Source organism: Hemitrygon akajei, chromosome 20, assembly GCF_048418815.1.
Source record: "Hemitrygon akajei chromosome 20, sHemAka1.3, whole genome shotgun sequence".
In the NCBI taxonomy this organism is placed as follows: domain Eukaryota; kingdom Metazoa; phylum Chordata; class Chondrichthyes; order Myliobatiformes; family Dasyatidae; genus Hemitrygon; species Hemitrygon akajei.
The window spans coordinates 17029920-17046263 of record NC_133143.1 but is presented as its reverse complement, the minus strand read 5'-3'; the positions used below and the strand labels follow the sequence as shown (position 1 = coordinate 17046263).

At 41.3% G+C, this 16344-nt stretch overlaps 1 protein-coding gene across 3 annotated transcripts in view; it reads left to right on the top strand.

The window, feature by feature from the left end:
- The window catches only part of mcur1 (mitochondrial calcium uniporter regulator 1), a 57501-nt gene that overhangs the window by 24845 nt on the left and 16312 nt on the right, over nucleotides 1–16344 (top strand). For all 3 annotated transcript variants that reach the window (XM_073023926.1, XM_073023925.1, XM_073023927.1), the window contains 3 exons: nucleotides 5274–5375; nucleotides 5991–6032; nucleotides 14864–14935. In XM_073023926.1, coding sequence (XP_072880027.1) covers nucleotides 5274–5375; nucleotides 5991–6032; nucleotides 14864–14935 — 216 coding nt within the window. The remainder of the gene's footprint in view (nucleotides 1–5273; nucleotides 5376–5990; nucleotides 6033–14863; nucleotides 14936–16344) is intronic.

Genomic DNA, 16344 nt, shown 5'->3' with positions numbered 1-16344 from the left:
AGAATGGGCTGCTGGCAACAGTGGTGGAGGTGGATATGAATGGGTCTTTTAAGAGACTTTTAGATAGGAGCTTAGTAAAATAGAGGACTGTAGGTAAGCCTAGTAATTTCTAGGGTAGGGATATGTTCGACACAACTTTGTGGGCCGAAGGGCCTGTATTGTGCTGTACATTTTCTGTGTTTCTAAATTAGCTTGATGTGAAGAGCTTTTAATGTTTAAATTTATTTTAACCTGATCAGTAAAGCTTGTGTAATATGGTCGAGGTTTTGAGCATAATACCACTGTAGAAACAAATCTAACCTCCCCCCGCCACCCCACATGGGTATTTAAAATTATTGTTGAATGTTGAGAACATGAATCCTTTAGTTTGTTTCTCATTTTCACAGGCATTAATGGACATGTTAATAAAGTAGAACCATGGTGCGGAAGGAGACTTTTCAACTTATTTGTTTATGCAGGTGTTCACTCTCAATCACAAGCTGTCTAGCATAACCTCAATGCATCCTTGTTTTATTTTTTTCAAATGTTTAAACCATTTTTTAAGCACTATTCACCTCTAATTCCCTTGATCTTTGCCACAGTCTTATTTAGGCCCATTTGCTAGTTTGCCAACCAGTGTTAACTATCCATTTCTATTTATCCTGAAACTTTAGTAATTGTGGGAGTTTTTAATGGATTTCTGAGGAAAGACAACTGTGAGCAATACTCAAAAGAATAATGTCACATAATTTAAAGACTAGTAATACTTTTTACGTGGTCTTGTGCTTGGCCTCAAAATATTGTCATTATTGTTAATTTTCTCCAATTCAGTCTTTTGTTTTGACTCCCATCATTCCTGGGCTTTATGACACTCTTATTTGAAAGCCTTTTAGGCATCTGTATACAAAAATAAAATGCTGCAGGTTGTGCAAATCTGAAGTCAAGCTCATCAAAATGCTGGAAGAGGTTAGCAGATCAAGCAGTACCTTCAAGTAAGAAACAGGTTGCAGTGTTTGCATATTGCATATAATTCTGGTTTCCCCATTGTGGGAAGGATGCAAGGCTGTTTGATGTTATTTCATGTACACAAGTGTAACAGAGAATTAAATGTTACTCCACATCTGATGCAGCCCAAAAAAATTAAGAACACTGTAAATCTAAATGAGTGGCTTGTATGCATTGATTTTATGTCCATAAACTGACACGAGTCTGTGCATAAGGTGACAGACAGGAAGCGACCAACTAGTGGTGGATTTAGTGGGTGGAGGTGTTGATCAGCCTTATTGTTTGGGGAAAGTAACTGTTGTTGAGTCTGGTGGTCCTGGCGTGGATGCCATTGTGACCTTTTCCCTAATGGGAGTGGGAGTAGGGTACGTGGGATCCTTCATGATGTTACTGGCCTTTTTCTGGAACCTTTCCATTTATATGTCCTTGGTGGGTAGGCTAGTGCTGGTGATGTGTTGGGCAGTTTTGACTACCCGTTGTAGAGCCTTCCTGTCTGCCACGATGTACTTTCCATACCAAGCAGTGATGCAGTTATAATGAGAGGTTGGACAAACTTGGATTACTTTCTCTTAAGCAGCGGAGGCTGAGGGAAGATCTATTAGAGGTTTATAAGATTGAGAGGCATAAATAGAGTAGACAGTATCTTATCCCCAGGGTTGAAATGTCTAATACCAGAGGGCATGCATTTAAGGTGAAGAAGGTAATTTCAAAGAGCCGTGAGGAGCAAGTTTTTTTAAAACAGAGTGGTCAGTGCCTGGAATGGGCTGCCTGGGTTAGTGGTAGAGACAGATACATTAAAGACTTTTAAGAGATGTTTAGATAGGCACATGAATGTGAGGAAAATGGAAGGATATGGATAAGTTCAGTTGCCTATTTGATTACTAATTTAATTGGGTTGGCGCAACATTGTGGAGTAAAGGGCTTATTCCTGTGCACGGTTCTATTTTCTTAGACACTTTCTTATCATTTGCAGATGTTAACTTGGTAGTACAGGTAGCCCCTGTTTTTTGAACGTTTGCTTTATGACAGCTCGCTGTTACGAAAGATCTACATTAGTACCAGTTTTTGCTAACTGGTAAAGCGAAAATCCTCTTTGATGAAAAAAGACGTAACTCCCGCTTTATGCGTGAGTTACCCCGAGAAAGACTACCATGACCATGAAGCCTTGTGTAGGCAGTTGTGCATGCTTACGTGTACATGCGTAGGTGTGTTTGAGAGATGCGTAGGAGAGATTGTTTTTCTCTCCACATCGATTTTGGCATACAATATTTCTACTTTATATAGGCTACATATTTATCATATCATTCCTGCTTTTACTATATGTTCGTGTTATTTTAGGTTTTGTGTTATTTGGTTTGATTTGGTAGGTTATTTATTTGGTCTGGGAACTCTCAAAAGCTTTTCCCCATATGAATTAATGGTAATTGCTTCTTCGCTTTACGACATTTCAGGTTACAAACGGTTTCATAAGAACGCTCTACCTTTGGATATTGAGGGAAACCTATATTTCCCAAACTTTCAAACGCAGGAGATTCTACAGATGCTGGAAATGTTGACGAACACACACAGTGCTGGAGTAGTTCAGAAGGTTGGGCAGCATCTATGAAGAGGAATAAACAATCAATGTTTCTGGCTAATACACTCCATCAGAACCTGAAGGCTCTGAAATGTCAACTGTTTATTCTTCTCCATAGATGCTGCCTGACATGCTGAGTTCCTCCAGCATTGTTGTGTGCGTTGCACAATCTTAAAACCTCTGCATCAGAAAAGGATGAGGGTGGTAGGCACATTGGAGTGCACCATTTGCACATTTCCAATCCCAGTCACACATGATCCACATTTTTCATCACTGCTGTATCTCAATTCTGGAACTCCATGTTCGACAATGCATAGGAGTACTTTCACCGGAAGAACTGCAGTAATTCCAGAAGTTGCATTGACACAAGTGTTTGCTGGGTGAAGTCTGTCAACTTACAAACCATGTCATTATGAACAGTGAACTTTGAAATTAACACTAATTAGCCATAATCCCTTCACCCCCAAGTATTTTCTCATTGCTGTATCTTCTTTATTGCACTTGCTGTTTGTCAAGTCAAGTCACTTTTTATTATCATTTCGACCATAACTGCTGGTACAGTACACAGAAAAAACGAGACGTTTTTCAGGACCATGGTGCTACCTGAAACAATACAAAACTACAATACTACACTGAACTACGCAAAACAACACAACAAACTACACTAGTCTACAGACCTACCCAGGACTGCATCAAGTGCACAAAACAGTGCAGGCATTACAATAAACAAGACAATAGGCACAATAGAGGGCAGTAAGTTGGTGTCAGTCCAGACTCTGGGTATTGAGGAGTTTGATGGCTTGGAGGAAGAAACTGTTACAAAGCCTGGTCGTGAAAGCCCGAATGCTTCGGTGCCTTTTCCCAGATGGCAGGAGGGAGAAGAGTTTGTATGAGGGGTGTGTGGAGTTCTGTTTGCGGATGCAGTGTGTAGTGTAGATGTCTGTAATGGTGGGAAGAGAGACCCTGATGATCTTCTCAGCTGACCTCACTATCCGCTGCAGGGTCTTGCAATCCGAGATGGTGCAGTTTCTGAACCAGGCAGTGATGCAGCTGCTCAGGATGCTCTCAATACAACCTCTGTAGAATGTAATGAGGATAGGTGGTGGGAGATGGACCTTCCTCAGCCTTCGCAGAAAGTAGAGACGCTGCTGAGCTTTCTTTGCTATGGAGCTGGTGTTGAGGGACCAGGTGAGATTCTTCGCCAGGTGAACACCAAGAAATTTGGTGCTCTTAACCATCTCTACCAAGGAGCCGTCGATGAGCCTCTCCGTGCCCTCCTCTTTTGTTTTGTTCACATTCAGAGACAGGTTATTGGCTCTGCACCAGTCCACTAGCCGCTGCACCTCCGCTCTGTGTGCTGACTGGTCGTTCTTGCTGATGAGACCCACCATGGTTGTATCATTGGCGAACTTGACGACGTGGTTCGAGCTGTGTGTTGCAGCACAGTCGTGGGTCAGCAGAGTGAACAGCAGAAGTCACTGAAGTTATGGAGCAGCTTCTCAGAAGTTACACAGAAGGTAGACAGAATGAAGTATGCGCACTTTCTTCCTCCCTCTACCCTGCACTGCTAGTTCTCTGGTATTCAGGTTGTTCTCTTTAAGCTCTTGGCACAATTATAGGCTCAAAATTGGGAGCAACGATGAGATCTGGCAGTTCTCACTGGTATTCTGTATATTTGTGTTTATGGGGTTTAGGTTATAATAAACAATAACTCCAAAATCTATCTCAAAAATAAAGGCAGTCGTTTTCTCTATTAAGACCCACAACAAAGTGATTTGATGGCGAACATCTAAGCACTGAACTATATCCAAGCAATTTAGAAGAGGCAGGAAAATAAATGGCAAAATTATAATAGATACTGAATTTATTTTTTGAAATACAGTACTGGTGACTACCTGCAGCTAGCTCACTTGCATTTTTGAGTCAGCTTGAACAAAGCAGACATATTTGCATATTTTAGCTCTGGTTATTCCATACCTTTATTTAAAAGTAAAGGTTTAAGGTGCTGGGTAGTAGGTACAGAGGAGATGTCAGGAATAAGTTTTTTTTACTCAGAGTTTGGTGAGTGCATGGAATGGCTGCTGGCAACGGTGGTGGAGGAGGATACGATAGGGTCTTTTAAGAGACTTTAGGATAGGTACATGGAGCTTAGAAAAATAGAGGGCTATGGGTAGGCCTAGTAATTTCTAAGGTAGGGACATGTTCGGCACAACTTTGTGGGCCAAAGGGCCTGTATTGTTCTGTAGGTTTTCTATGTTTCTAAAAAAGTACTCAGTTTCATCAGAGTTTTGAGTAGAAATGTTATCTGGAAACTGAAGTAATTATATTGATGAGGTAGTTAGTGGCTGAAAAGTAAGTCAAAATACAAGTATGCAAATTTTGTACCACTGGTATTACTAATGTTTTCCCCTTCATTTCAGTAGTGTAAATGGAGCAGTTTAAATAAATGGTGCAAGGTATTTCTAACTAAGTTAAGGTTAATAACGCAATTTGACTGATTAACTTCAGAAAGCGGTGATTTGCAGATTTAAAACTATTTGAAGATCCAACTTTTTCTTGGCTGTTGATTATAACATCAAACAGCTTCCTTTAAATTAAGATTTTAGTTTGATATTTGCTTAATTATGTAAATCTTATGTGGACACCTGTATTTGTCTTTTGATTGAAATTATTCATTGTCTTGGATTAAATATTTCTTTGTATTTAAATACAGGAGATAATGCTTCAGCAGATTATGTCTCACATAGCAGCTGTAAAGAAAGACATGATTATATTAGAAAAGAGTGAATTTTCAGCTTTACGGGCTGCAAATGAGGTAAGGATGTGTCAAATTGAAACTAAGTTTATAAATCAGTAAAGTCTAGGTCACTGGGATCTCAGCAACTAGAAATGTGAACTGTTGCTGGAGGATTGCTGTGCTGAGATTACAATATATGAAATGGTAAGGTTATAATCTGTCCAAGCTAAACAAAGGATACTCTTGCATCAACATCATATTTATAGTACAGATCGGAAAAATAACAGGGAAAAGTAAAGTGTGTGAATAATTTTAGCGTTATCAACGCATCCTGTGATAATTGTTAAGTGGGCTTCCTTTCTACTTGTTGGAATAGTAACAGTAGGAGATTACAAATGACTATGTGTTTTGTGGAAGACAGTTGATGAACTGTCAGTTGAAGGAGTGACTTAAACGCTACATGGAGGTCAAATTTTTGCTGCTGTTTATATTTAAGCTGGTTAAGTCGATGTTTTGAAGTTTAAGAATGAAAATGGGCCATCTTTCTATGTTTAGAGTGAAAGCTGGTAGAGGTAGTTTTTAATTTTGAGTTAAAAGATACTGTACATGTAGCTGAGTGAAAATATTTTAGAAGTTGTGTAAATCTGGTCTTCACTGCAAAGTTTTAAAAACTAATCATGATTTCTTTTTCAGAAACTGAAAATTGAATTGCAACAATTAAAAAAGCAGTTAACTGTAAGTCTTTTATTGGTATTCCAGATGTACTAATTGATAAATTGAGAACTGGAAATGTTAACAGTAGAAATTTTAGGGGTAGTGGTCTTTAAGTGTATTTATAAGATGCTGCTACATCAGTGTTTGTACAGGAAATGAATACTTTGACTATTTCTTTACAATGTATGTGCTCTTGGTTCCTTTCTCACATAGTGACCACACCCTCCCCACATCTGAGCTCTGCTCTGAGTTTGGTAACAGCCACCATCAGTATCTTGATTCCATATTTTTTTCCAGAAAGAAAAGGTGAAATTAAGACTCAAGATTTGGAAAGATATTAACCCTCAAATAGCAATAAAGGGAGGAAAGTCATGCTAACCTGGTCCAGTGCCCAGAATTACCATCACCTGCACCAGAAAATGTGGTGATATGATGTGGAAGTTACTATACAAATTCAAAAATCCAACATCATCAAGACACTGTCATTGTAAATGCAGATGATACTTTGGGTTATTTGTCATTTTGTGCTATTTTTATCTCAAGGTTTCTCCTCTATTTCTGTTTTTGAGAACATAAAGCACGTATATGTTGGGAACAGAAGTAAGTTAGTGTAAAGACTACTTTTGCAAATATTTAATGAGTTTAAAATGAATAAATTTTACAGAAGTCATTGTTCTGTTACAGAGAAAGGTTGAACAAGTTAGGTCTTTATTCTTTGGAACGTAGAAGGTTGAGGGGGGACTAGATAGAGGTATTTAAAATTATGAGGGGGATTAATAGAGTTGATGTGGATAGGCTTTTTCCATTGAGAGTAGGGGAGATTCAAACAAGAGGACATGAGTTGAGAGTTAGGGGGCAAAAGTTTAGGGGTAACATGAGGGGGAATTTCTTTACTCAGAGAGTGGTAGCTGTGTGGAACGAGCTTCCAGTAGAAGTGGTAGAGGCAGGCGCGATTTTGTCATTTAAAGTAAAATTAGATAGGTATATGGACAGGAAAGGAATGGAGGGTTAGGGGCTGAGTACAGGTCAGTGGGTCTAGGTGAGATTAAGCGTTTGGCACAGACTAGAAGGGCAGAGATGGCCTGTTTCCATGCTGTAATTGTTCTATGGTTATAAATTTGAATTTTATCTTAAAAAGCTAAAGAAATTGTAGAGCCCATATCAAGACTGGAGAATTGACATCTATGCAGTATTATTCTGTGGATGATATTTAAAAAGGGTGGTTAAGCCCCCAACATTTTTCTGGACAGTTTGTGACAAAATATGATACTCTGGTTAGACTTTGTAAAAACATTTGACGAATGTGTTCACAGCTGAGAATGTGTTCAAGCTACAATAGATCTGCTCAAAAAACAAAGAACAGTACAGCACAGTGTTGTGCCGACCCTTAAACCCTGCCCCCCCCCCCCCATATAACCCTCCACCTTAAATTCTTCCATATACCTGTCTAGTAGTCTCTTAAATTTCACTAGGGTATCTGCCTCCACCACTGACTCAGGCAGTGCATTCCACGCACCAACCACTCTCTGAGTGAAAGACCTTCCTCTAATATCCCCCTTGAACTTTCCACCTTAAAGCCATGTCCTCTTGTATTGAGCAGTGGTGCCCTGGGGAAGAGGCGCTGGCTGTCCACTCTGTCTATTCCTCTTAATGTCTTGTATACCTCTACCATGTCTCCCCTCATTCTCCTTCTCTCCATAGAGTACATCCCTAACTCCCTTAATCTCTGATCATAATTCATTATCTCAAAACCAGGCAGCATCCTAGTAAAACTCCTCTGTACCCTTTCCAATGCTTCCACATCCTTCCTATATTGAGGCAACCAGAACTGGACGCAGTACTCCAAATGTGGCCTAACCGGAGTTTTATAGAGCTGCATCATTACCCCACGACTCTTAAACTCTGTCCCTCGACGTATGAAAGCTAACACTCCATAAGTTTTTTTAACTACCCTATCTACCTGTGAGACAACTTTCAGGGATCTGTGGACATGTACCCCCAGATACCTCTGCTCCTCCACACTCCCAAGTATCCTGCCATTTACTTTGTACTCTGCCTTGGAGTTTGTCCTTCCAAAGTGTACCACCTCACACTTCTCCGGGTTGAACTCCATCTGCCACTTCTCAGCCCACTTCTGCATCCTATCAGTGTCTCTCTGCAATCTTCAACAATCCTCAACACTATCCACAACACCACCAACCTTTGTGTCATCTGCAAACTTGCCAACCCACCCTTCTACCCCCACATCCAGGTTGTTAATAAAAAGCACGAAAAGTAGAGGTCCCAGAACCGATCCTTGTGGGACACGACTAGTCACAACCCTCCAATCCGAATGTACTCCCTCCACCACAACCCTCTGATTTCTGCAGGCAAGCCAATTCTGAATCCACCTGGCCCAAACTTCCCTGAATCCCATGCCTTCTGATTTTCTGAATAAGCCTACCGTGTGGAACCTTGTCAAATGCCTTACTAAAATCCATGTAGATCACATCCACTGCACTACCCTCATCTATATGCCTGGTCACCTCCTCAAAGAACTCTATCAGGCTTGTTAGGCACAATCTGCCCTTCACAAAGCCATGCTGACTGTCCCTGATCAGACCATGATTCTCTAAATGCCCATAGATGCTATCTCTAAGAATCTTTTCCAACAGCTTTCCCACCACAGACGTATGGCTCTCTGGTCTATAATTACCTGGACTGTCCCTACTACCTTTTTTGAACAGGGGACAACATTCACCTCCTTCCAATCCTCCGGTACCATTCCTGTGGACAACGAGGACATAAAGATCCTAGCCAGAGGCTCAGCAATCTCTTCCCTCGCCTCGTGGAGCAGCCTGGGGAATATTCCGTCAGGCCCCGGGGGCTTATTCATGCTAATGTTTTTTAACAATTCCAACACCTCTTCTCCCTTAATATCAACGTGCTCCAGAACATCAACCTCACTCATATTGTCCTCACCGTCATCAAGTTCCCTCTCATTGGTGAATACCGAAGAGAAGTATTCATTGAGGACCTCGCTCATTTCCACAGCCTCCAGGCACATCTTCCCACTTTTATCTCTAATCGGTCCTATCTTCACTCCTGTCATCCTTTTGTTCTTCACATAATTGAAGAATAGCTTGGGGTTTTCCTTTACCCTACTCGCCAAGGCCTTCTCATGCCCCCTTCTTGCTCTCCTCAGCCCCTTCTTAAGCTTCTTTCTTGCTACCCTATATTCCTCAATAGACTCATCTGATCCTTGCTTCCTAAACCTTACGCATGCTGCCTTCTTCCATCTGACTAGATTCTCTACCTCACTTGTCACCCATGGTTCTTTCACCCTACCATTCTTTATCTTCCTCACTGGGACAAATTTATCCCTAACATCCTGCAAGAAATCCCTAAATATCGACCACATGTCCATAGTACATTTCCCTGCAAAAACATCATCCCAATTCACACCGGCAAGTTGTAGCCTTATAGCCTCATAATTTGCCCTTCCCCAATTAAATATTTTCCTGTCCTCTCTGATTCTATCCTTTTCCATGATAATGTTAAAGGCCAGGGAGCGGTGGTCACTGTCCCCCAGATGCTCACCCTCTGAGAGATCTGTGACCTGACCCGGTTCGTTACCTAATACTAGATCTAGTACGGCATTCCCCCTAGTTGGCCGGTCAACATACTGTGACCAGAATCCGTTGTGGATGCACTTGACAAACTCTGCCCTGTCTGAACCATTGGAACTAATCAGGTGCCAATCAATATTAGGGAAGTTAAAGTCACCCATGATAACAACCCTGTTATTTTTGCATCTTTCCAAAATCTGCCTTCCAATCTGCTCCTCGGTATCTCTACTGCTACCGGGGGGCCTATAGAATATTCCCAATAAAGTAACTGCTCCCTTACTGTTCCTGACTTCTACCCATACTGACTCAAAAGAGGATCCTGCTACATTACCCACCCTTTCTGTAGCTGAAATAGTATCCCTGACCAGTAATACCACCCCTCCTCCCCTTTTCCCCCCATCTCTATCCCTTTTAAAGCACTGAAATCCAGGAATATTGAGAATCCATTCCTGCCCTGGTGCCAGCCAAGTCTCTGTAATGGTCACTACATCATAATTCCAAGTATGTATCCAAGCTCTCAGTTCATCACCTTTGTCCCTGATGCTTCTTGCATTGAAGTACACGCACTTTAGCCCTTCCACTTTACTACCTTTACACCCTTTATTCTGTTTCTCTTTCCTCAAAGCCTCTTTATAGGTTAGGTCTGGCTTTACTTCATGCACTATACTTGCAGCTCTAGCATGACCTTTATCCTTCACCTCACTATCTCCTCTAACACTCTGGTTCCCCTCCCCCTGCAAATCTGGTTTAACCCCTCCAGAGCAGCACTAGCAAACCTTCCCGCAAGGATGTTAGTCAAGTAATTTGAGTCAATCAATAAGACCAAGGAACTGATTGTGGACTTCATGAGAGGGAAACCAGAGATCCATAAGCTAAGAATCATTTAAGGATCAGAGGTGGAGAGTGTCATAACTTTAAATTCCTGGGTGTCACTACCTCAGAGGCCTGTCCTGGACCCATCACATAAATATAATTGCAAAGAAAGCACGGCAGCAGCTCTACTTCCTCAGGAGCCTGTGGAGATTCAGCATGTCATCAAAAACCTTGGCAAACTTCAATACATGTGTGGTAGAAGGTGTGCTGACTGGTGGCATTACAGCCTAGTATGGGAACACCAATGCCTTTGAGCAGAGAATCCTACAAAAAATGATGGATTTGGCCCAGTACCTCACAAGTAAAACCCTTCCAACCATTGAGCACATCTACATGAAATGTTGCTGTAGGAAAGCAGCATCCATTATTAAGGATTCTCATCACCAGGCCATCCTCTTTTCTCGGTGCTGCCTTCAGGTAGAAGGTCCAAGTGCCTCATGACTTAACACCACCAGGTTCAAGAACAGTTACTGCCCCTCAACCATCAGATTCTTGAACAAAAGTTCTTAAACACTCATTTAAGGACTCCTTTATCCTGATACTTCATGCTCATTATTGCTATTTATTCATAGCTGCATTTGCACAGTTTGTTGTCCATTAATCCTGGGTTTGGGTCAGTTGTGGAATGGACAAATTAATGTTTTACAGTGAAAAATAATTGCTTCATTAATTATGAAATGCGATTAATACAAGGAGAGGAACCATTTGATGCCAAGTTCATAGGTGGTCATGCGGTATCATTTAAAAAAAAGTTAGAGGCAGTTTGAACAATGAAGTAAAGATAGCTTGGGATCGTGAATGCTTTCCATTGTATTTATTAAAACCTATGTGGATGAGTGTGTGCTTACGAAAGTTTGTTGTACATTCCCAAACGAAAAGCTGTGGATGAATCAGGAGTTTCGTCAGCTGCTGAGGGCTAGATCTGTGGCATTTAAATCTGACAACCCTGGTCTGTGCAAGAAAACCAGGTATGACTTGTGGAGGTCTATTTCAAAAGTAAAGAAACTATTCCGAGCAAGGTTAGAGGCAACATTGGATGCACTTCAACTCTGGCAGGGTTTGCAGGACGTTACTTAGTACAAAGCGAAACACAACACCATGAACAGCAGCAATGCTTCACTGCCAGACCATCTCAACGTCTTTTTTGCCCTCTTTGAAAGGGAGAATATAACAGCTATGAGCATTCCTGCTGCACCCGGTGACCCTGTGGTCTCTGTCTCGAAGGATGGCTGACATCGGGCTGTCTTTCAGGAGGGTGTATCCTTCCAAAGCAGCAGTCCCCGATGGAGTACCTGGTAAGGCTCTGAAAACGTGCCATCCAACTGGTGGGTGCAATCAAAGACATTTTCAATCGCTCACTGCTATGGTCAGAAGTTCCCACCTGCTTCAAAAGGGCAACAATTATACCAGTGCCCAAGAAGAGTCATGTGAGCTGCCTTAATGACTATCATCCAGTAGCACTCATATCTACAGTGATGACTGTGAGAGGTTGGTCATGGCTGATCAATTCTTGCTTCAGAAAGGACCTAGACCCACAGCAGTTTGTCTATTGCCACAATAGGTCTAGAGCAGATGTAATTCCAATGGCTCTTCAGGCGGCCTTAGAGCACATGGACAATACAAACACCTATGTCAGGGTGCTGTTCATTGACTATACCTCAGTGTTCAACACCATCATTCCTACAGTCCTGATTAAAAAAAGCTACAAAAACTCTGTACCTCCCTCTGCAATTGGATCCTCGACTTCCTAACTGGAAGGTCATAATCTATGTGGCTTGATAATAACATCTCCTCGCTGATTATCAATACTGGCAATCTTCTCCAGCCCTCTACTCTCTATACCCATGACTGTGTGGCTAGGCATAGCTCAAATGCCATCTATAAATTTGCTAATGATACAGCTATTATTGGCAGAATCTCAGATGGAGACGAGAGGGCGTACAGAAGTGAGATGTACCATCTAGTTGAGTGGTGTCGCAGCAACAACCTTGCACTCAATGTCAGTAAGACCAAAGAGCTGATTGTGGACTTCAGGAAAGGTTAGACAAGGCAAGCCAATACTCAGAGGGACCAGAAGTGGAGAGAGTGAGCAATTTCAGGTTTCTGAGTGCCAAGATCTCTGAGCATCTAACCTGGTTCCAACATATTGATGCAGCTGTGAAGAAGGCAAGGCAGTGGCTCTATTTCTTCAGGAGTTTGAGGAGATTTGGTTTGTTACCTAAAGCACTCAAACTTCTATAGATGTACAGCGAAGAGCACTCTGACAGGCTGCATTGCTGGGGGGGTGGGGGGGTGCGGGGTTGCTACTGCACGGGATCGTAAGTAAGTTGTAAAACTAGTTCCATTTTGGGTACTAGCCTCCGTAGCATCCAAGATGTCTTCAAGGGCTGGTGCCTCAGAAAGGCAATGGCCATTATTATGGACTCTCATCACCCAGGACATGCCCTCTTATTGTCATGTGTCAGGAAGGGCATACAGAAGCTTGAAGGCACACACTTGGTTTCAGGAACAGCTTCTTCCTCACTGCCATTTGATTTCTGAATGGACATCGAATCCATGAACACTACCTCATATTTTTAAATTTTTTTGCATTATTTTTATTAACTTAAAATACAAATGCTTACTGTAATTGGATTTTTTCTGCATTTATCATAGATTGCAGTTTACTGCTACGGCTAAGTTAAATTTCATGAGATTTGCTGGTGATATTAAGTCTGATTCTGATTCACTCAATCAGTCATAGGTTTTGTTCTCATTACCAATGTAATAGTATTTTAGAAATCATAGAAATTATTAACTTATGGCCTGGAAAGTTTTGAAATTTTAGTCTGGATAAAATGGCATCTTTAATAATTCATTTGCATAATCTAATTCTACAACTTTCTCAAAAATAAGAATGGCAAGAAAACTCAGAAATTGATTTTGAAATATGCATTTTTAAGAGGAAGAATATCTTTATACAATGTTTATTTTAAGCCTGACAGTATTAGGAGTGTGAGTGCAGTGGTTCAAAATGCATTTGAATTGTTGGCTAGAGCAGTCTGTAATGTATTTCTTGTACAAACCTCGATGGGATACAAGAATATTTCAAATTGCAGCATGTATACTGCAGCATAGGGTTCTTTCAAATCATAAAATATCTTGTACAGATTAACCACAGTTTTGAATTTTGTGAACTTTTTTAATTGAGAATTTTCCACTGTCAATCTTTTTTAACTATTGGTTTGATTTGAATGTCAGGAAACTTTATTGTGTAATCTATAAGCATACTCAGCTCACAAGTTGCAGTGGTGCTGACTTGAAAACCAATTAACTGTTACATTTGCAGTTACTTTTATGTGCATGATTCTATAGAGCCCTGGAAATTTCATGAAGGTTCATACACTATTGAATATATCCTGTACAGAATTTGTGTACTAAAAGTAACTTCTCAAATGTGACAGATCTATGCCATATAGCTCAGAGGAAAGCAAAAAGCAAAAGCTTGTAATGATCATTAGTGTGCAGCATTCAATAGGTTACAACAGTTATTAGGAAATTGAGATTTTTGCCTACTCAATTAAAATGACCCTTTATCTTTGGGTGCAGAGACATGAGTATTCCCCACAGCTGTAAACTGCTGTCTGAGAAAGGCTCAGAAATACTGATACTTGGCCAGTTTATGAGGGAAGCTAGTTAAAAGCATTGTTACTATATTCCTAACATTGCCCATTTCAATTAATCAACCTCATCTTAAGATCATTGGTAAAATCTGCTTTGTAGCTATTAGGCTCGGTGTATTTAAGGCACGATAAAACCAGTGGAGCTATGAGCATTTATCACATGCTTCCCAGGTCCTCAATGACAAAAACATTTCTATTTTTCTTGTAAACTTGAAATTTAACTGTTCTATAGTTCAATGGAACAATGTCATCAAAGGTATTGAAATTATAGAATAGATTTATTTAAACAGTTGTTAAATTTCTCTTTTATTTCAAGTGAATTTTAATGTTTTGTGCAGTGCTATCTCCTAGAGCATAGGGAAAGAAGTTGGACATTCACACTTTTATATAAAAAAAATCTCCACAATTCAGTCAGATCATGATTGATCTGCGTCCTGGGCCCATCAGTCCAGTTTGGTTCTATTTTCGACTTTGGCCTTTCGATCCTGTGTACCCTCGTGCACATGTGACAAATCCACTGATTTTTCTCAAAGCAGTGTAGGAATTTTTAACATAACATTTAAAAACATGGGTATTGTTTGGCTAATTTAATGAATGTTTAATAAATACCATGAATACTTGTCAAAATACGATGAATTAATGTCCTTTGGACTTTAATGATTTCAACTAGTTTCCACATTTAGAATAATAATTTGAAATTCTGCTTTAGGATGAAGTTGTCAAAGTTTCATCGAACAATAAACTGGACCTGAATTTGGAAAAAGGTCGAGTCCAAGAAATGGTGAGAAACTTTTATACAGTACAGTAATTCGAGGTACGATTGTGCAAGTGCGTGGAAGTCAGCCAGTTAGAACAGTGAAAAGAGTTTAAAAGGAGACAGCTTTATAGAGCGGGCTCAGGAGTAGAGGGAGACAGAGTAGGAGGGCTTTGGCTCAACAGGCTTCTGCAATAACGCATTGAGGTGAGGTAGGTTGCCTGTGTAGAATACAGACAGGAAGTGTTCTGTTTGGTGTCAGATGTGGGAAGTCCTGGAGACACCCTGCCTCCCAGTCAGCCACATCTGTGTCAGGTGGGTCGAGCTGCAGCTCCTTAGGGACCATGTCAGGGAACTGGAGATGCAGCTTGATGACCTTCGTCTGGTCAGGGAGAGTGAGGAGGTGATAGAGAGGAGTTGTAGGCATGTAGTCACACTGGGGCCTCGGGAGACAGATAAGTGGGTTACAGTCAGGAGAGGGAAGGGCAAGAGTCGGATGCTAGAGAATACCCCAGTGGCTGTCCCCCTTAACAATAAATACTCCTGTTTGAGTACTGTTGGAGGGGGTGGATGACTTACCTGGGGGAAGCAACAGTGAAGAGAATGCCAGCCGTGATAGGGGACTCTATAGTTAGGGGGTCAGACAGGTGATTCTGTGGACGCAGGAAAGAAACATGGATGGTAGCTTGCATTCCAGGTGCCAGGGTCCGGGATGTTTCTGATTGGGTCCACGATACCCTGAAATGAGAAGAACAGCCAGAGGTCATGGTACATATTGGTACCAACAACATAAGTAGGAAAAGGGAGGAGGTCCTGAAAACAGACTACAGGGAATTAGGAAGGAAGTTGAGAAGCAGGACCTCAAAGGTAGTAATCTCAGGATTGCTGCCTGTGCCACATGACAGTGAGTATAGGAATAGAATGAGGTAGAGGATAAATGCGTGGCTGAAGGATTGGAGCAGGGGGCAGGGATTCAGATTTCTGGAATATTGGGGCCTCTTTTGGGGCAAGTGTGACCTGTACAAAAAGGACGGGTTGCACTTGAATCCCAGGGGGACCAATATCCTGGTGGGGAGGTTTGCTAAGACTATTGGGGAGAGTTTAAACTAGAATTGCTGGTGGGTGGGAACCGAACTGAAGAGACGGAGCAAGAGGCGGTTGGCTCACAAATAAAGAAAGCTTGGAGACTGAGAAGGGATGCATTCAGACCGATGGTTTGAGATGTGTCTATTTTAATGCAAGGAGTATTATGAACAAAGTGGATGAGCTTAGAGCGTGGATCAGTACTTGGAGCTATGATGTTGTGGCCATTACACAGACTTGGATGGCTCAGGGGCAGGAATGGTTACTTCGAGTGCCAGGCTTTAGATGTTTCAGAAAGGACAGACAGGGAGGCAAAAAAGGTGAGGGCGTGGCACTGTTGATCAGAGATGGTG